At 44.0% G+C, this 14,889-nt stretch overlaps 1 protein-coding gene across 7 annotated transcripts in view; it reads left to right on the top strand.

Moving 5' to 3' along the window:
- The window catches only part of Mp (collagen XV/XVIII-type protein multiplexin), a 326,713-nt gene that overhangs the window by 138,007 nt on the left and 173,817 nt on the right, over positions 1 to 14,889 (top strand). For all 7 annotated transcript variants that reach the window (XM_071682815.1, XM_071682810.1, XM_071682811.1 and 4 more), the window contains exon 6: positions 6,910 to 6,981. In XM_071682815.1, the coding sequence (XP_071538916.1) occupies positions 6,910 to 6,981 (72 nt within the window). The remainder of the gene's footprint in view (positions 1 to 6,909; positions 6,982 to 14,889) is intronic.

The following is a 14,889-nucleotide window of genomic DNA, read 5'->3' on the forward strand; positions in this document are numbered from 1 at the left end:
GAGGACCAAGTAGAGGATTGTTCACTCTTGAGATCATTGTTGAGATCACTGGAGGAGCCCTCCTAGGATAGATATACATCAGAGAGCGAACACGACCCTGTTCCCTAAGGCTCCGACTCACTCCCTACAACTTTGTGATTCACACAAATATCTCGAGATGTTAACAAACGTATCGAACATCCATGGACCTTGTGTCCTTAAACAGTCAACTCGTCGTACGAATCTCAACTGTTGTGTGGATCCTCTGAACGTTCATCCTAAGAATAGATTTACTCAGTATTCATATTACTGAGCAATGAGTAGACGTGGTTATTTTTAGTTAGTTCAAGAATCAAAAATGTTTCTGTAGATATGGTAATGAGCCTGGGTAATGAAAATGCCATAAGTGGTTCTCCAGCAACCAGTACACAACATAGCTGTGCCTCCTCCAAATGGGAGCACGGTAGATAATGCTTGCAGACTGAATCGTATTCGTCCGTAATGATCCTGTGTCATTACAGTCTGCCAGGTAAATGAAAAGATCAGTGAATGATGAAAAAAATTCTGAATAGTTCAAAATTTCCTTCAACACGACGAAGTTCCATAAAGAATTCTTTAACTATGTAAGGATAAAAAACAGACACACGTAGCCCAATATCTAAAGAAAATGGCAAATTAACTAGCCACAATAAAGAAATGGCTTTCATATCAAACAAGTGTTCCATTCAGTATCAATTGTCGAAAATTTCTTAAATAGCCCAGAAGGACAGTGTCCCTCCAAGGACAGAAAATGAGAGATTCCACACAGAACACTCAAAGGTATGAAGTACTTAGATAACTGATTAAAAGAAGTGAGCTAAGAAATGGTATTCCGGAACACTAACATATTCAACAAAACGCTGCAAGAAGGGAAAGTACCAGCTCTGGAAGACTGTGAATGGAACTCCAATATTAAAAGAAAATGAAAATTGCTCTTCGAACTACCGTCCCAATAATCTTTGCCTCCGGATGATAAACTATGAAATCCAAATCAAGAGATCAGATTGAAAACAACTTAATAAGTTTGTAGTCATATATACAATAATTAGATTCCACCATGATATCAGATATTAGACCTATATTTCTAAAAAAGCTGTAGACAAGGTATGATATTAAAGGTTGTCATTCAGAAGCCGATATCGAATCTTAGTTGTCGACCCATCAACTTCTGGAATTCTCCAGCTTTTGTCTCTCCCTCCTTAAATTTCTTCCCCCCCTCTTTCTATGGCTGTTGTACCGGAGATTGATGGTTGCGGAGGTGCCTTCTGTTTTACGGTCTTGCCTTCATCATTCATAATATCAGCTCAGGATGCTATACAGTTTTCCAACGGATACGCTTGTGAACAATCAGATCTTCTTCCCGTGCAGGTTGATGTCTGTAACATCATGTTCTCACGTGCATACCTATATCTCAGATGCGTTTGGAAACCTGAAGGTGTTTTAATACATAACTTCGGCGTTCAGTAGCCTGAGATCCCGTTTTATATTATTTGCATAAGTTCTCAGGTTCCTGCCATCACCACTGCTGCCAGAACCCAATCAGCCATGACTGCTAGGACTGTCCTGTTTATTAATCAGCAGCATCAGTTGTGTATGTATGACGTGAGGTTATGGTTCCCTGTGTGAAGGTAGAGGGTTGTGGGAACTGGTCTACCATCAACCCTGATCTAAAACACCAACCATCCCACTCAGCCTCACATCCAAGGATGCATTTTTATATAGAGAGAGTTATATAATGGCTACAGTGGCAATTTCTTGCTCAAGTCGTCGCCTACTAGCACACATACTATACACACAATAGGGGCAACCTACGCGAAAGAGTTTTCTCGGCCAGCGTCTGAGACCTGACCAGCCTGAGGGCTGCTCCACCCACGCTTACATCAGTAACACCAGCAGGCCTCACCCGTACCTCCGCAGCCTCTCGTACTCCTCCCAGGCGTAGGCGTACACCTACGCTGCCTCCTTACATCCCTAATCATAGGTACCCTCCCACAGCCATGCAGGAGTGTTTGCTTTCTGTGTAAAACGACTTTATTACCACTTAAGAACAACACTGACAGAAACGAAGAGGCAAGGTGCTTATAACCCTGTTATACACAAGACCACTGAAGGAATGCACGATCAGTCTGAATTATATCATTTATACAGCGTTGTATCTAGAGGCGCGAGTTGAATTCCATGATGATCCCTTTTATATAAGATCTTTATTATGTAACTTGACTGTTTCAAAAGGATCATTCACAAGGCAATACAAACTTCATACTATGTAATGGCTGCCGTAACGGGCAACCTTATAAAAGAAAAAAGTTTCACCTTCATCGATTGGATAAAACTCTGAATTCATAGATACGTCTTACCTCAACTGACTGTTAGCAACCACGTTTATGTTAGTTATGATCTATGTCGCGCGTCCAGCGAACACCTTTGGGTCGTACGTCGAGTCAAAAGAATTTGTAGTTACATGCGATTTCCTGGATTTCATACTTTCAATTTAAAGTGCACAGATTAGTTTTAACGTTCCGATAAAGATCAAATAAGTAACCCAAGCGCCTCACTGTTTCGCAGTCATCTTGCCAGCTGTGCTCTCTATAGACTGGTCTAACTTCCCTTTAGTGACACAACCTAAGGGAGACATAGCGCCAAAGCCCTGCATAAGAGGGTTGTAGGGTGACGTGCATTCGCTTGGGTCGTCGGGCCCGATCCCGACACCATGGGATCCTCAAGCCTAAGGATACAGACGTTGGTTACGCCGTGTCTCATGACCAAACGTGACTCTACATAAGCTGCTGCCGTCGATAACTTATGAATTACTTTATTTTCATTGTTCTCTGGAATATTACTTCAGAAAAAACAATTTGTTTATATCAATTGTTGGTGTTCTAGTCATCCTCCAGACCTGGACGCGTGTTAACCCATATCTCTTCCAGGGGTTGAACTTTCGTAACAAGAACCAGTCAACCGACCAAACATGCTGGGCTCCTGGTATAATTTCTTTTAGGATCAAAACATGAATGTAAGGTGATACTAATAATAATTGGGCCGCTGGTCCTGCACATCGTCCGTATATGATTAAGTAAATTAAACGGTATCATGATCACCGAGTTCAGAGGATGAGTTGTATAATCAGAGAATGAGACGCTCATGCTACAGTCAAGGGAGTGAGAGGTTAAAAGTTTTTGTCTGCATACTGACTCCAGCCTCGTTATTGGCTAGTGCTAGCGCAAGGACGAGGTTCTCCTGCAGCCCCTTCGAGACGGGAGAGGTCCATCCACGTCCATATCTGCGGACATGTTGGAGGAACTTTCTGCAGTCGTGCCAGTAGGAGTTCCCAAAGCACCGGCCCGATGAACCATCCCTCGTCCTGGTCAAGGTGGGGTGCTCCAGTGTGGAGACTTTTTGAAAGGTGGAGAAGTGTGAGGTCTAGGTTCCTAAGCACCTAAAGTCTGTCTTTATGGGTTAAACCTCCGGGTACATCCGCGAACTGATGTTCTAGAGGCTTCTGTCCAGCAACTCTCTTACTGACCGAGATCTCGAATGCATTTACGATGACGAAGTTATCAAATCTTCCAGGTCATGCTAGAAAAAAAATCTAATGTAGAGTTCGCCTCCTGAGGCACAGCAAGACCTGTGCCACTCGTTCTCATCCTCCGGCCTCTACAATAACTTGAGACTTTTACACAAAAAAATTCAAGTAGGGACGCCTAAGTGAGCCTGTGAAGCAGGATAAGAATGGCGGCAAAGACTATCATTGTGCCTCTGCCAGTCAGTGGTCAAGACTTAGGATCTACTAACATCAATAGGATGACTGACAACTAACATCACCAACGCTTCGGTTAACACCATCACTTTTACCAGCTCTCCGGCGACAGAAATGAGCCGGCCAACATCACCGGACAACATGCTAGACGACGCAGGAGACTGGTCCATCCCTGGAAAAGGACAACGCAAGGAGAGGATGAACACCAAATGGAACAGATATTAAAGATGAAATTACAAGAAAACTAGAAAATTAGAGAAGCTGCGTCTGCCAACATCACCAAACCGCAAGATGAAAAAGTCTCTTACAGCAGAGCGACGCGGCGTCAGCAGAACCTCGCCAAAGCGACTCTGTGGGACAACTTTGTGCCTGAATTATGGTTCTGCAACAATACTACTTAGTAAATGACGTGTGTGTTGTAAGACCCAGATGCCTACATGACTACAGAAAAGGAATTACCATACATCACCGAGGAAGAAAGATTACCTAAAGCCCAAACATAATATTCATCACTTGTTTGGAGGAAGATAAGATCAGGTTACACAGAGTTCTGGTGTACATCATGTCTTGCAAGGGATGAGATCATTCATAAGACTTATCTCCACAAAGCATCACTTTGTAATTGTTACTTTGAATACTTCGACAATGTTCATAAACTCTTCTAATTTCCCCACATGACTATCATTGAATATGATATACACACACTGTTTTGATAATTCTAAGGCCCAGTCATCCACTGGCAGAACATAACGAAAGCATTGACGATGTTCTCTCCGCTGGGAGCAGTAGGCTGGGGTTCCCTGCCACGGTTCAGGGCTGGCCAGGACGCTGGGAGTAGTAGTTTGTGGTTCTCTGCCACGGTTAAGGGCAGGCCAAGTCGCCAGGGGTAGTAGGTTGGGGTTTCCTGCCACGGTCCAGGGCTGGCCAGGTCGTAAAAGCCAAAATATGACATCTTAATTTTCATGGTTGTGCCCACATTAACTGCGAACGTATACCGTGTTTATTACCTGCGTGCATGTGCGTTCAAAATTATATTTATGGTCGTGGTCAGGTGTAGCGACCTTTGACAACACCACTGCCGCAGGAGTGAGCTGATCTCTTCATTACCAGACCACATGCTATGGCGTGGGCAAGGCATTATAGTCACTTGACAAACGAACCTATACATTGATACAGTAGTAAGTGTATATGAGGCAAAGCGCAGGTAACGAGGTGTATGATCGTTACGTCGTCGGGTTCACTGTATGATATCATCACACTAAGTTTTTGTTGGAATACGTTCTGTACACCGTGTGAGGACGGGTCACGGGGTCAACAGTCCCTCTTGCTTCCTCCTGTGAGGGGTCACCGAAAACTGGTTGGTGGCTGTTGTAGGACCGTGATAGTAGCTCCATGGTATGAATACTGGCGTCAGACCCTCAGCGTCGTCATACCTCAAGTCGCTTCGTGGCACAGCCAGGACCACATACATCCCTTGAAGAAGTTTTATTCTTTTACGTTCTGTTTTCATTGTAGTAACAGACGTGGTCTTGGAGCAAGACCCGGTTACTCTGTGCCGAGCTGGTGAGTGGATGAGGAAAGCTGACATGGTTGTTGGTGGTTCATGTGTGTGTGTGTGTGTGTGTGTGTATGAAATCGCTATCTATATAGTAGGGTTAGAGAGCTTTACATTCGTGTTAATCCGTCTCTTAACTTTGCATATAAACCATATTCCTAACCCACAACTGGTGGGTGGCAACACTAGTCAATACTACTCACTGTACGAGGGTGGCTGTACATGTCAAACACATGTAGCGAAATGCGCCCATGTTACGCACACCTGACCGGCGCCCATAATGGCATCCCAGAGCCCGTGCCAGGCTTGGACCGAGGTAGTCTTTACACAGGAAGGCTGTGTGCTTGTGTGTGTTTATTTGATTATGTATGTGTACCTGTCATCGCATAAGCTTAAAAATATAACTACATAAATAGATGAACAATTAGCAGTTTGTTGAATTTAGACAACCATGCGGCTGAAATACAAGGTTAAGGTATTACAGATATTACAGAACTGGAAGATCATAATAGTGACAAGTTAACTAATCATATTAGAGCTTAAGATCAAGATGAGTTGGAGATTTTCATGCTTTGGAGAAGCACTTGAGTGAGGTACATCTTCATGGTGACGGTGGCAGTTGTTCAGCACTGTTTCCATAGTATATACTATGGTTTATACATTACGCACTCCTCAACTGAACATTAAGTAATCAATAGTTGTAGCAATACAGTTGCCAGTGTGTTTGTGTGAGTCTTATGTACATTCATGAATCAGTAACTGGCACACGGGAGCTGCATATTACATGGCGGTCGTACAACCACCAGGGGCGCTGCGCCTGGCCCGCTTACCACTGCTTGCCGGAGGTGTACCTCTCGAAATGTGTCCTGGCCACCACTACCTACATCCTCACACTAAACTCCGGCACTGCCATCAGGATCCCAAATCAGTTGGCATCTTGATGTGTTTATCATAAATCCGACGGTCACTGACGCGTGTCCCGGGAATCCGTCCATCGTATAATGCAAGTTGGCACCCTCAACTACCAGACGACGGGTAGACAGTGTTGTTATTCTCTCAGTTGGCTGCTGGCGGCCGAGGGCGAGGGACGAGCCTTTCTAACAGCCTCTGCCCACTCCTCTCGGCCACCTGGGCCAGTCTTTACTCATGTGCCTTCGTCATGTGCCTTCATGAACACTTTTCATCACCAGTTATGAATTCTATATGACAGTAACAGTTAAAACTGTTGATTTTTTCATTCGTAATGGAACAGAGACCTGGTTGTTTCGATTGTTCGGATGATGGAATAGATATCAAACGTCACTCATTTGCAGCAAATACATCCATTTGAAGAGCTCATCATACATTGGACATTCGTACGAAATCTACATAAAATGTAATACGGAAACAGGTTTGCATAAAGAAAAATACTGAAAAACTTGATAAAGGATCTTCACGAAGCTTCATGAGTTAAAGACCATTCAAAGACAATATCCGATTCGCGAAACTGGTTGTTAAGTCGTGAACGATGTTGTTGGCGCGGCTTTCGCGACGACTGTTCCTACTGGTGCTTACTCACGTGTGGTTGTTCCTCCTGCAGGGTGCACTTCAAGAGATGAAGATCTACAATGACCCAGCCCTGGCCAAGGTCCAGTGTGACGACTCCTTTACGGTGAGTACCCCAGGCTTGGTGCTCGTACCCCTCAACCTCTGATCTGTCTACCTTGTCTTGCATGGTGTACCTGTTATCTTTTATAATCCCCAGTCCCTCCTCCCTGACTGACCCTTCCCTGTAGAAACACTTAATCTTCTACATGTTGCTGCTTCATTTTAATGTTTGTTAATATCACTGTGGCTTTACTAGAGCCTGGCTGTACACGGTGAGATGGTCGCTGTACATTGCAGTTTGTTTTCAGGGGAACATTTTGTTATACATCATCATTTGTACTCCTGTTATCATACAACCACAGAGGCGCCGTTTGTGAGGGTTTTTAGGGCTGTAACCCCAGGACCCCTCATCAAGGGGCTCCTGCAGCTCCACTGCTGCGCTGCACTCAGGGACGTGACCAAGTCCTTTGATATGAGTTCTATGACGAGAGAACTGTCTTGTTAAACAATCGTACCCGGGCAACGCCTATCATTCGTTTATATATATATATATATATATATATATATATATATATATATATATATATATATATGAGGGATATCAGTTTTACGAATTTGCTTCCAGATGAAATTAGATACGAATTCAAATATGTAAGTTTTGAAAAGATTTATGTTTACATATCTTCAACTGGCACTGAAGGTGCAATGTTAGGTAAAACTTATAATGTCAGGTAAAACTTATAATGTTAGGTAAAACTTATAATGTTAGGTAAAACTTAGAATATTAGGGAAAACACAAATGTAACAATATCTGTTACAACTAATCAATTGATATGTACGTATTTCACGTGTACATTATATACTGAAGGAGTGTTATGAAATCTTAACCTTTTATTGCCCATTGTAACTCATTGGTATAAGTTAGAAAGACGACCATAGTTTCCAGACACATTTAGAACAAGATTAATGTTGTTAGATACATTTTCCTCCGTACTTTAGATTTTTTGTGTTGTAGAGTTGTTGAATGTTCAGTTGCTGTGTATAGTGTGTGTTTTGTGTCAATAACTCTTCTGCTATTGATAATCATCGGCTCCAACAATCTTCATACGCGTTATCTGTGCACTGAAAGGAAAGTAGCATTGGGTCATCCGTTGTCTAAGTTAAGGTTAAGTATTGATACATATTAAGATATGGTTCAACAGACAAAATGAAACTTTTTCATTATTACGACAACGCGACTCATGGGTTGAGAAAGCGTCTGCAGCCAGGGTGGTTGGTGGGTCAACAGCTCGGCACTGTGCAGCACCCGGGAACATGCCATCCGACGCGACACCTGTAATTCTAATATCTGAGCTTCCTTGTAAATAGCCTCATATCTGTGATGTTAAATTGCAGACCTGATGATCCATAAAGTTGGATAACACCCAGAATACACCACATTTCTAGTAGTGATGTCTGGAGTACCGGGCTGTAGTGTGGCAATGGCTGAAGTACCGGTATGTACTGTGGTAGTGGACCATGGTTCCAGATGACGCATCTTAGCATCCTAGCAGGCTTTCCAGGTGACGGCCAGGGTTCCCAGTGACTGAGTGGTGAAGATATCACCTTGCCGTCCAGGGTCCCCCTGAGGTTTGTACAACCTAAGTCCCTTATTGACATCATGCCGATAATCATTGATATATGGACATCTTAATTACTTTCTCTTCATAATCATTCACTGATTATGTAATGAGGTACACATTCTCGAGGATCTGTGAACAAGGCTATATTAAAACAAAGTCTGATGCTAAGACGCCGAGGGGGAAAATATATATATATATAATATATATATATATATATATATATATATATATATATATATATATATGGGTAGACGTACTCCAACGTTCGGTGTAACTTGCAGGTCACAGCCTCGACGTAAGATGTTCGCTTTCCGTGTCATGACAAGAACGGCAAACTTTCGTCTCCTTTTGCTAAAACGAATCTTTCTGAATTTTGGAGGACCTGGAAAAACAGAAGACAGATCCAGGTATTATTTGAGAGGATTTCCAGCCGTTGTGTCGGAATACATTGTGTCCGGAATCTCCAGGCCCACTGGAAGCGAATAATGACTTGTATATGTCCCAACCCACACGCACTCTTCCCTGGGTACGTGTACGCGTGCCTCACATCGCACGACTTTTGGAAGATACCCTAAAAACTGTGCGGACGTAAAACCTAATATGTAAGAGACTAATCATATCTACGTGAAAGTTCGCTTTATCTATCTTTTTGCGTACTTGCGTGTGTGTTCGCAGGTCTTGTGCATTTTCTCTCATAAGATATCTCAAGGATTTACAGACACGGAGACATAAAGAGCAATTACAATATATTCCCTGCCCCAGGCCAGGGTCGATCTCATCATTTCAGTTTCGTAAAATATCGAACTGATTGTCAGAGATCCATGATGATCCAGAATGAGGATTTACTGACCTTCTGTGAGGTCCCTGTTGTTGACCATGTTCCGGTCCTCCTCTCGGGAGGTCCCTGCCATTCACGGTGTTCCACAGGTCCTTCTGGGAGGTCCTTCCTAATGGTTTCAGTATTCCTGCCGTTGGTTCCATTAATCCTTCTGTGAGGTGCCTGCTGTTAACTGTGTTCCAGTGCTCCTTTTTAGAGGTTCCTGCTTTTGGAGAAGTTCTTGCTGCTGATCGGATTCCAGAGTTCCCTCTGGGAGGTTCCTTTTTTTGGTTCCAGTGCTTCTTCTGGAAGACCTCAGAGTGGACTCTGGTCGAAGGATGGGTTGATGCAGAAATTATTTAATTCCAGTTTCCGAAATTTTTTTAAACATCTTCACGATGTGTCATTCTGAGGAAGTTTCTTCATACAACGAAGCTTATCAACTATTTTCCTCCACAAATGACGCAAGATCTATTCTGCTACGAGGTCACTGTCATGAGACACCTCCATAGATTGATCACATTTTTAAACACTTGAAATGGGGATGAATACGTTCAGTTGAAAACATCCAAGTTAAAGACTGAGGCCTGACGACCCTGGCTCAGTTGTGGGTGTCGGATGTGTTGACACGGTGACCCTGGCGGGTGTCGACCCGATAATCATAACTTCTCTGTTGGTGACACAAGTGGGAGTTGTATATCCACGGCTATATATATTCACTATAATTGTGTGTGTGTGTGTGTGTGTGTATATATATATATATATATATATATATATATATATATATATATATATATATATATATATATATATAAACACGTTACACCTTGAAGGTTGTCTCTGACAGAACCTCTGTCTCCAGTACAGCCTGCGATAATTATCATATTTGGTTGGAAGACCTGACGAAACGTTCCCTCGTATCATTCGTTTTCTTTTAGCATCCGTCTGCCTTCTTTTCTTCTAGCATCCCTCTGTCTTCCTGAAGGGAGAGAACATTTTCTAACCTCCGGTTGGGCTTCGGCTACACAGGCGTATCTTGCAGGTTACATTTAAAAACACAATAGATAGTTACTTATCTGCTGGCTACTACAAGACAAGTTACGAGGCTCATCCACTTCACATAGACTCAACACGTAGGCTGGGCAGGCGAGTCGATGTTTACCGTGAGGGGTGGGCGGAGGCTGCCACCACTCACATCCAGATTATCCCGGTAAACAATGGTAACTTATCTTCCCCAGGATCGTTTTTAACGATACAGTAGACAGCAGAAGGGGCTGGAGAGGGCTGTGGTGTACGAACAAAAACAATGGATGACGGAAACAGACAAGGAGAATCGCTTTCTTGTGGAGTTTCGAAAAACGTTCGTTAGATAAAGTAAAATTGATGTGTATAAGAACATTATTTAGTGACCCTAGAAGACCATGTGTGTTGGGTGCTGTGCCTGGGGCTCAAGGTGATTCAACTGATGTCTTAAAGTCAATGTTCCATTTCAACTTAGAATAACTTGTTTTATCTTAAGGGTTAGGAGTGTATGTAGAAAGATGTCATTCATCCGTGGTCTTTCTTAGTGATAAATCGTATAGATTTTTTTTATCATAAAGACGAGATGAAGAAAACGTCGACCTCTTCCGTACCTCCCTCACTATAGGTCTGTCTGTATACACACTGTCGCGCTCTCCACACGGGACCCGTGGTATAGCGTGACCTCCTGGTGACAACATCTGTGTAGACATACGTCACAGTCCAGCCACCTGACTGTGGACGCCTCACCTTGACCACAACGTGACACACACAGGAGCAGCCTGGTTTGTTACACATCCTGTTTGCAGGACACACTCTCTACCAGAAATTTTATCATTATTGTTATTATCATTATCATTATCATCATCATCATTATCATTATCGGTATTATTTGCGGCTGAAGAATCTATTCTTTATTAGATGGCCAGTTACTCGAATAATCAAAATTTGAAATAAGATAGCAACATATTCAGGCTGCATGGAGGTGAGTAAGATGAACGTGATGGTGAAGCATGGAGGTGAGGTGTGGTGTAGTGGATAAGGTGGATGTGGAAGCCTGGACACGTTGTCAGGTGCCTGAAGTCTGGACAGAGGCAAGCAGTGATATGAGATCTGCTGAGGAATAAGTTTCTTCAGCAGGTCTCTTCCCCCGGCACAAGACAAACACAGTCTTGGTCGCCCCTCACCAAGGATTTGCATATGGAAGTCTGACCACAGTGGCCTTTCTCATACGTCAGCCTCATGTTTAGCAACTTTCATGTGTAACTGTTGTTGTACACAGTGTGTGTTGATGATGACAACACATCGTGGTAAAGCTCAGCTCCTCAGATGTAATGACTTATGTGAGAAGTCCAGGTCACGTCTTCCCTTTTCATGTTTCCTGAGTCATGGCGGAGAAAACAAAAATTTCAATGCGTGAAGAAATGTTTATTGAAATTGACTGTTCAATGAGATACATGAATAGAAAGGATGAGAGAGTGAAAGATGAAGGGATCGAACGTAAGGCACTGAGAGAGAGAGAGAGAGAGAGAGAGAGAGAGAGAGAGAGAGAGAGAGAGAGAGAGAGAGAGAGAGTGGGGGGTGGCAGGAGAGCCAGCATCAGGACCTGGCAACAAGCTGCCGATCCATCTGTCACTCAGTCAGGGATCCGCCTCGCACAGTAGCCACAGTGTCTGCCGAACGTTCATCACGTGTCCTTTCTAAAACTTCGCATCTCTCATGCTTCTCCTACTGTCTCGTTCCTGCACCCGTCTCTTATATCACTCTCACTGTTTCGACCCTAAGCCAACAGTCTCTCACTGTCTTGGTCTCAAACTACCCGTCTCTCATGCCTCTTGAGCTGTTTGGAGCCACCGTCTTGCATGCCTCCAAATGTGTTTTTTTTTTTCGCTATCTTTCTCCTGCAGTCTTTCATACAACGCTGTTCAGCTTATTATGATACTTTTTCTTTGTAGTACTTTCAGACTTTGCATGTGTTTATTTGTGGAGACTGACATACAGACAGAAAAAGGAAGAACACAAGATGGAGTGGTCAAGTAGCTTTCTCAGTAAGGACTTATCACATATTCACCGAAAAAGAACACGAGTTTTGAAACAAAGACTCACGGGATAAAGAGGTAAAGAAGCAACCTTCACGTCTTGATTGCCCGACTATTGTTGCTATAGTGGTACCAGCGGTTTATTGTGTCCAGATACCCGGAGGACAGCGTCGCCCCAGGACGTGCCCCACCTCCTTGGTGGCTAGCGTCGCCTTAGGGATGTGGCCCCACCTCCCTGGTGGCTGGCGTCGCTTTAGGGACATGCCCCCACCTCCCTAGTGGCTAGCGTCGCCTTAGGGGCGTGCCCCCATCTCCTTGGTGGTTAGTGTCGTCTTAGGGACGTGCTCTCACCTCCCTGCCGGCTGGCGTCGCCCAGGGGGGCGTGGCATCCTGAACTGACAGCTCCCCAGTGCTCCGGCGGCGGCGGCAGGATGTGCTGCCCAAGATTGTCTTCCAGGACTTGGCCAGCTACAGGTGTGAGGCTGTGACGGATACTGAGGCAAGATACCACGATAGGGATGACCTTGGTCAGTGAAGGGATGTCGGGCGTTTGATAACGGGACGAGGTATGGCTACCCTTTCATGATACAATGACAGGATAAACGCCTTTGGTGGCCAGCCAATTGTGGGGAAATGACAGTGCTGTAAGTACAGAAGAATGTCTGGAAGTATGCAAGGATAAGTGATACAGTCTGCTGTACAGTGGGAGGCAGCCCACAGGATGAATATGAACAGTAACGGGGACATTACGTTTCACTGGTGGCAGTGTTGGTAGCACCATTAGTCACGACACTTTACCATCAAGAGCATCGCCAGACACGCTACCGTTGCCTCTACCACAGCCTCACCGACTCGCTGGGGGTCTTACTCACCGTCATGTCTTACGCCATACCGGCGGTGGCGGTGGTGACCAGTTTGAACATCGTGATTCTGATCTATTTTTCATCCACATTTCGTGCCGGTTATTGACTCATTAACCCAAACATAAAAGTCTTCGCTCTCAATGAGCCGTTGTTCCTAAGGCAGTTAATTTCCTGGTATCATTTAGTGCCCAGAGAAGTGTTGCCAGCAGGATTTGCCGCACGCGGGAGCCTCACCAGGTGAGAGGCAGTGTGTCCAGTGGTCGTGAGGTGAACCATTCACGACGAAATTTAGGTTATCGAAGGTTTGAAGATTCCTACAGTATTATCTTTCTATAACACACACACACACACACACACACACACACACACACGCACACACACACACACACGTTTGTATTCATCATCAGTGTGACGGTAGTGAACTAAGCAATTTCTATTGGGTGTTGTTCGATGCTGTTACACCAGTGGTAGGGAGAGACTAGTCTCCGGTGCTGGAGAGATGGGTCACTGTGGTGTGGAGAGAGGGTCAGCAGTAGTGATATGAGACGAGACATCCTCACTGAATAGTTAGAAAAGGTTAGGAGGGGAAGGTGGACGGATGGTAAAGAAAGAATGATACGTCGGTAAGAATATAACTCGAGGTAGTTGGATATGAAACACAAAAATAATCTGAACGAGAAGCGAGAAGACGATAATGCAAACGAAATAACCAGTGTTAACACTGCACAGACAAACAAGCAAAGACAAAAACATTAACACAGATACATGAATTGGAACACAGAAACGCAGATACAGGGAGAGGAACAGAGAGGCAGATACAGGGAGAGGAACAGAGAGGCAGATACAGGGAGAGGAAGTGAGGGTCAGATACAGGGAGAGAGAGTGAGAGACACAGATAAAGGGAAAGAAAAAGTGAAACATAGGTACAGGGAGAGGAAGAGCGAGACAAAGACGGAGGGATAGGTACAGAAAGACTAAGATGTAGGAAGAAGAATAGAGGAGAAATGAGAGATCGAGATACAGATAAAGATTGAGAGCTAATAACAATAAGAAGAACTAAAATACAATAAAAAGAGGTGCAGATAGAAGATAAGAAGTAGTAAAAGATGATGATATGACACAAGCATGCACAGAAGTAAACGATGGGAGAAAGCAATTATAAAGACTGAAGGACAGAGAAACAGAATGAAAGTTGTGACTTCTACACCACACTGAGCAACATGTGTGTGTTACACATAAATTTTCTCTTCTGGTGAGAGTATAGAATGTGAACAGGTTGGAATACGGGTGTAATGGAGATGTTCTGTTAAGCATCTGATAAGAAAAAAATAGATGTGATGGGCAGGAGTGATCCTGAGTGGAGGGGAAGGAGCGAGAAGGTAGGAGACAATATGGCCTGGTGAGATTAGTGGCAGGTCAGATGAGATTACTTACACGAAGGGGACGTGACCGTGTCTGAGAAGGGTCAGTCAGTGGTAAGGTTGTGTAGCAGAGATCAAGTCAATCTCTGGCAGGTCAGTGTGGGTCAGATTCAAGACGATAACACTGTGGATGAGACTGATGATGGTGTGTGTAGCCCCAGATCGTTCAGGGAACAACTGGAGATAAGCC

This window comes from Panulirus ornatus, chromosome 35 (assembly GCF_036320965.1).
Source record: "Panulirus ornatus isolate Po-2019 chromosome 35, ASM3632096v1, whole genome shotgun sequence".
NCBI classification, from domain to species: Eukaryota; Metazoa; Arthropoda; class Malacostraca; order Decapoda; family Palinuridae; genus Panulirus; species Panulirus ornatus.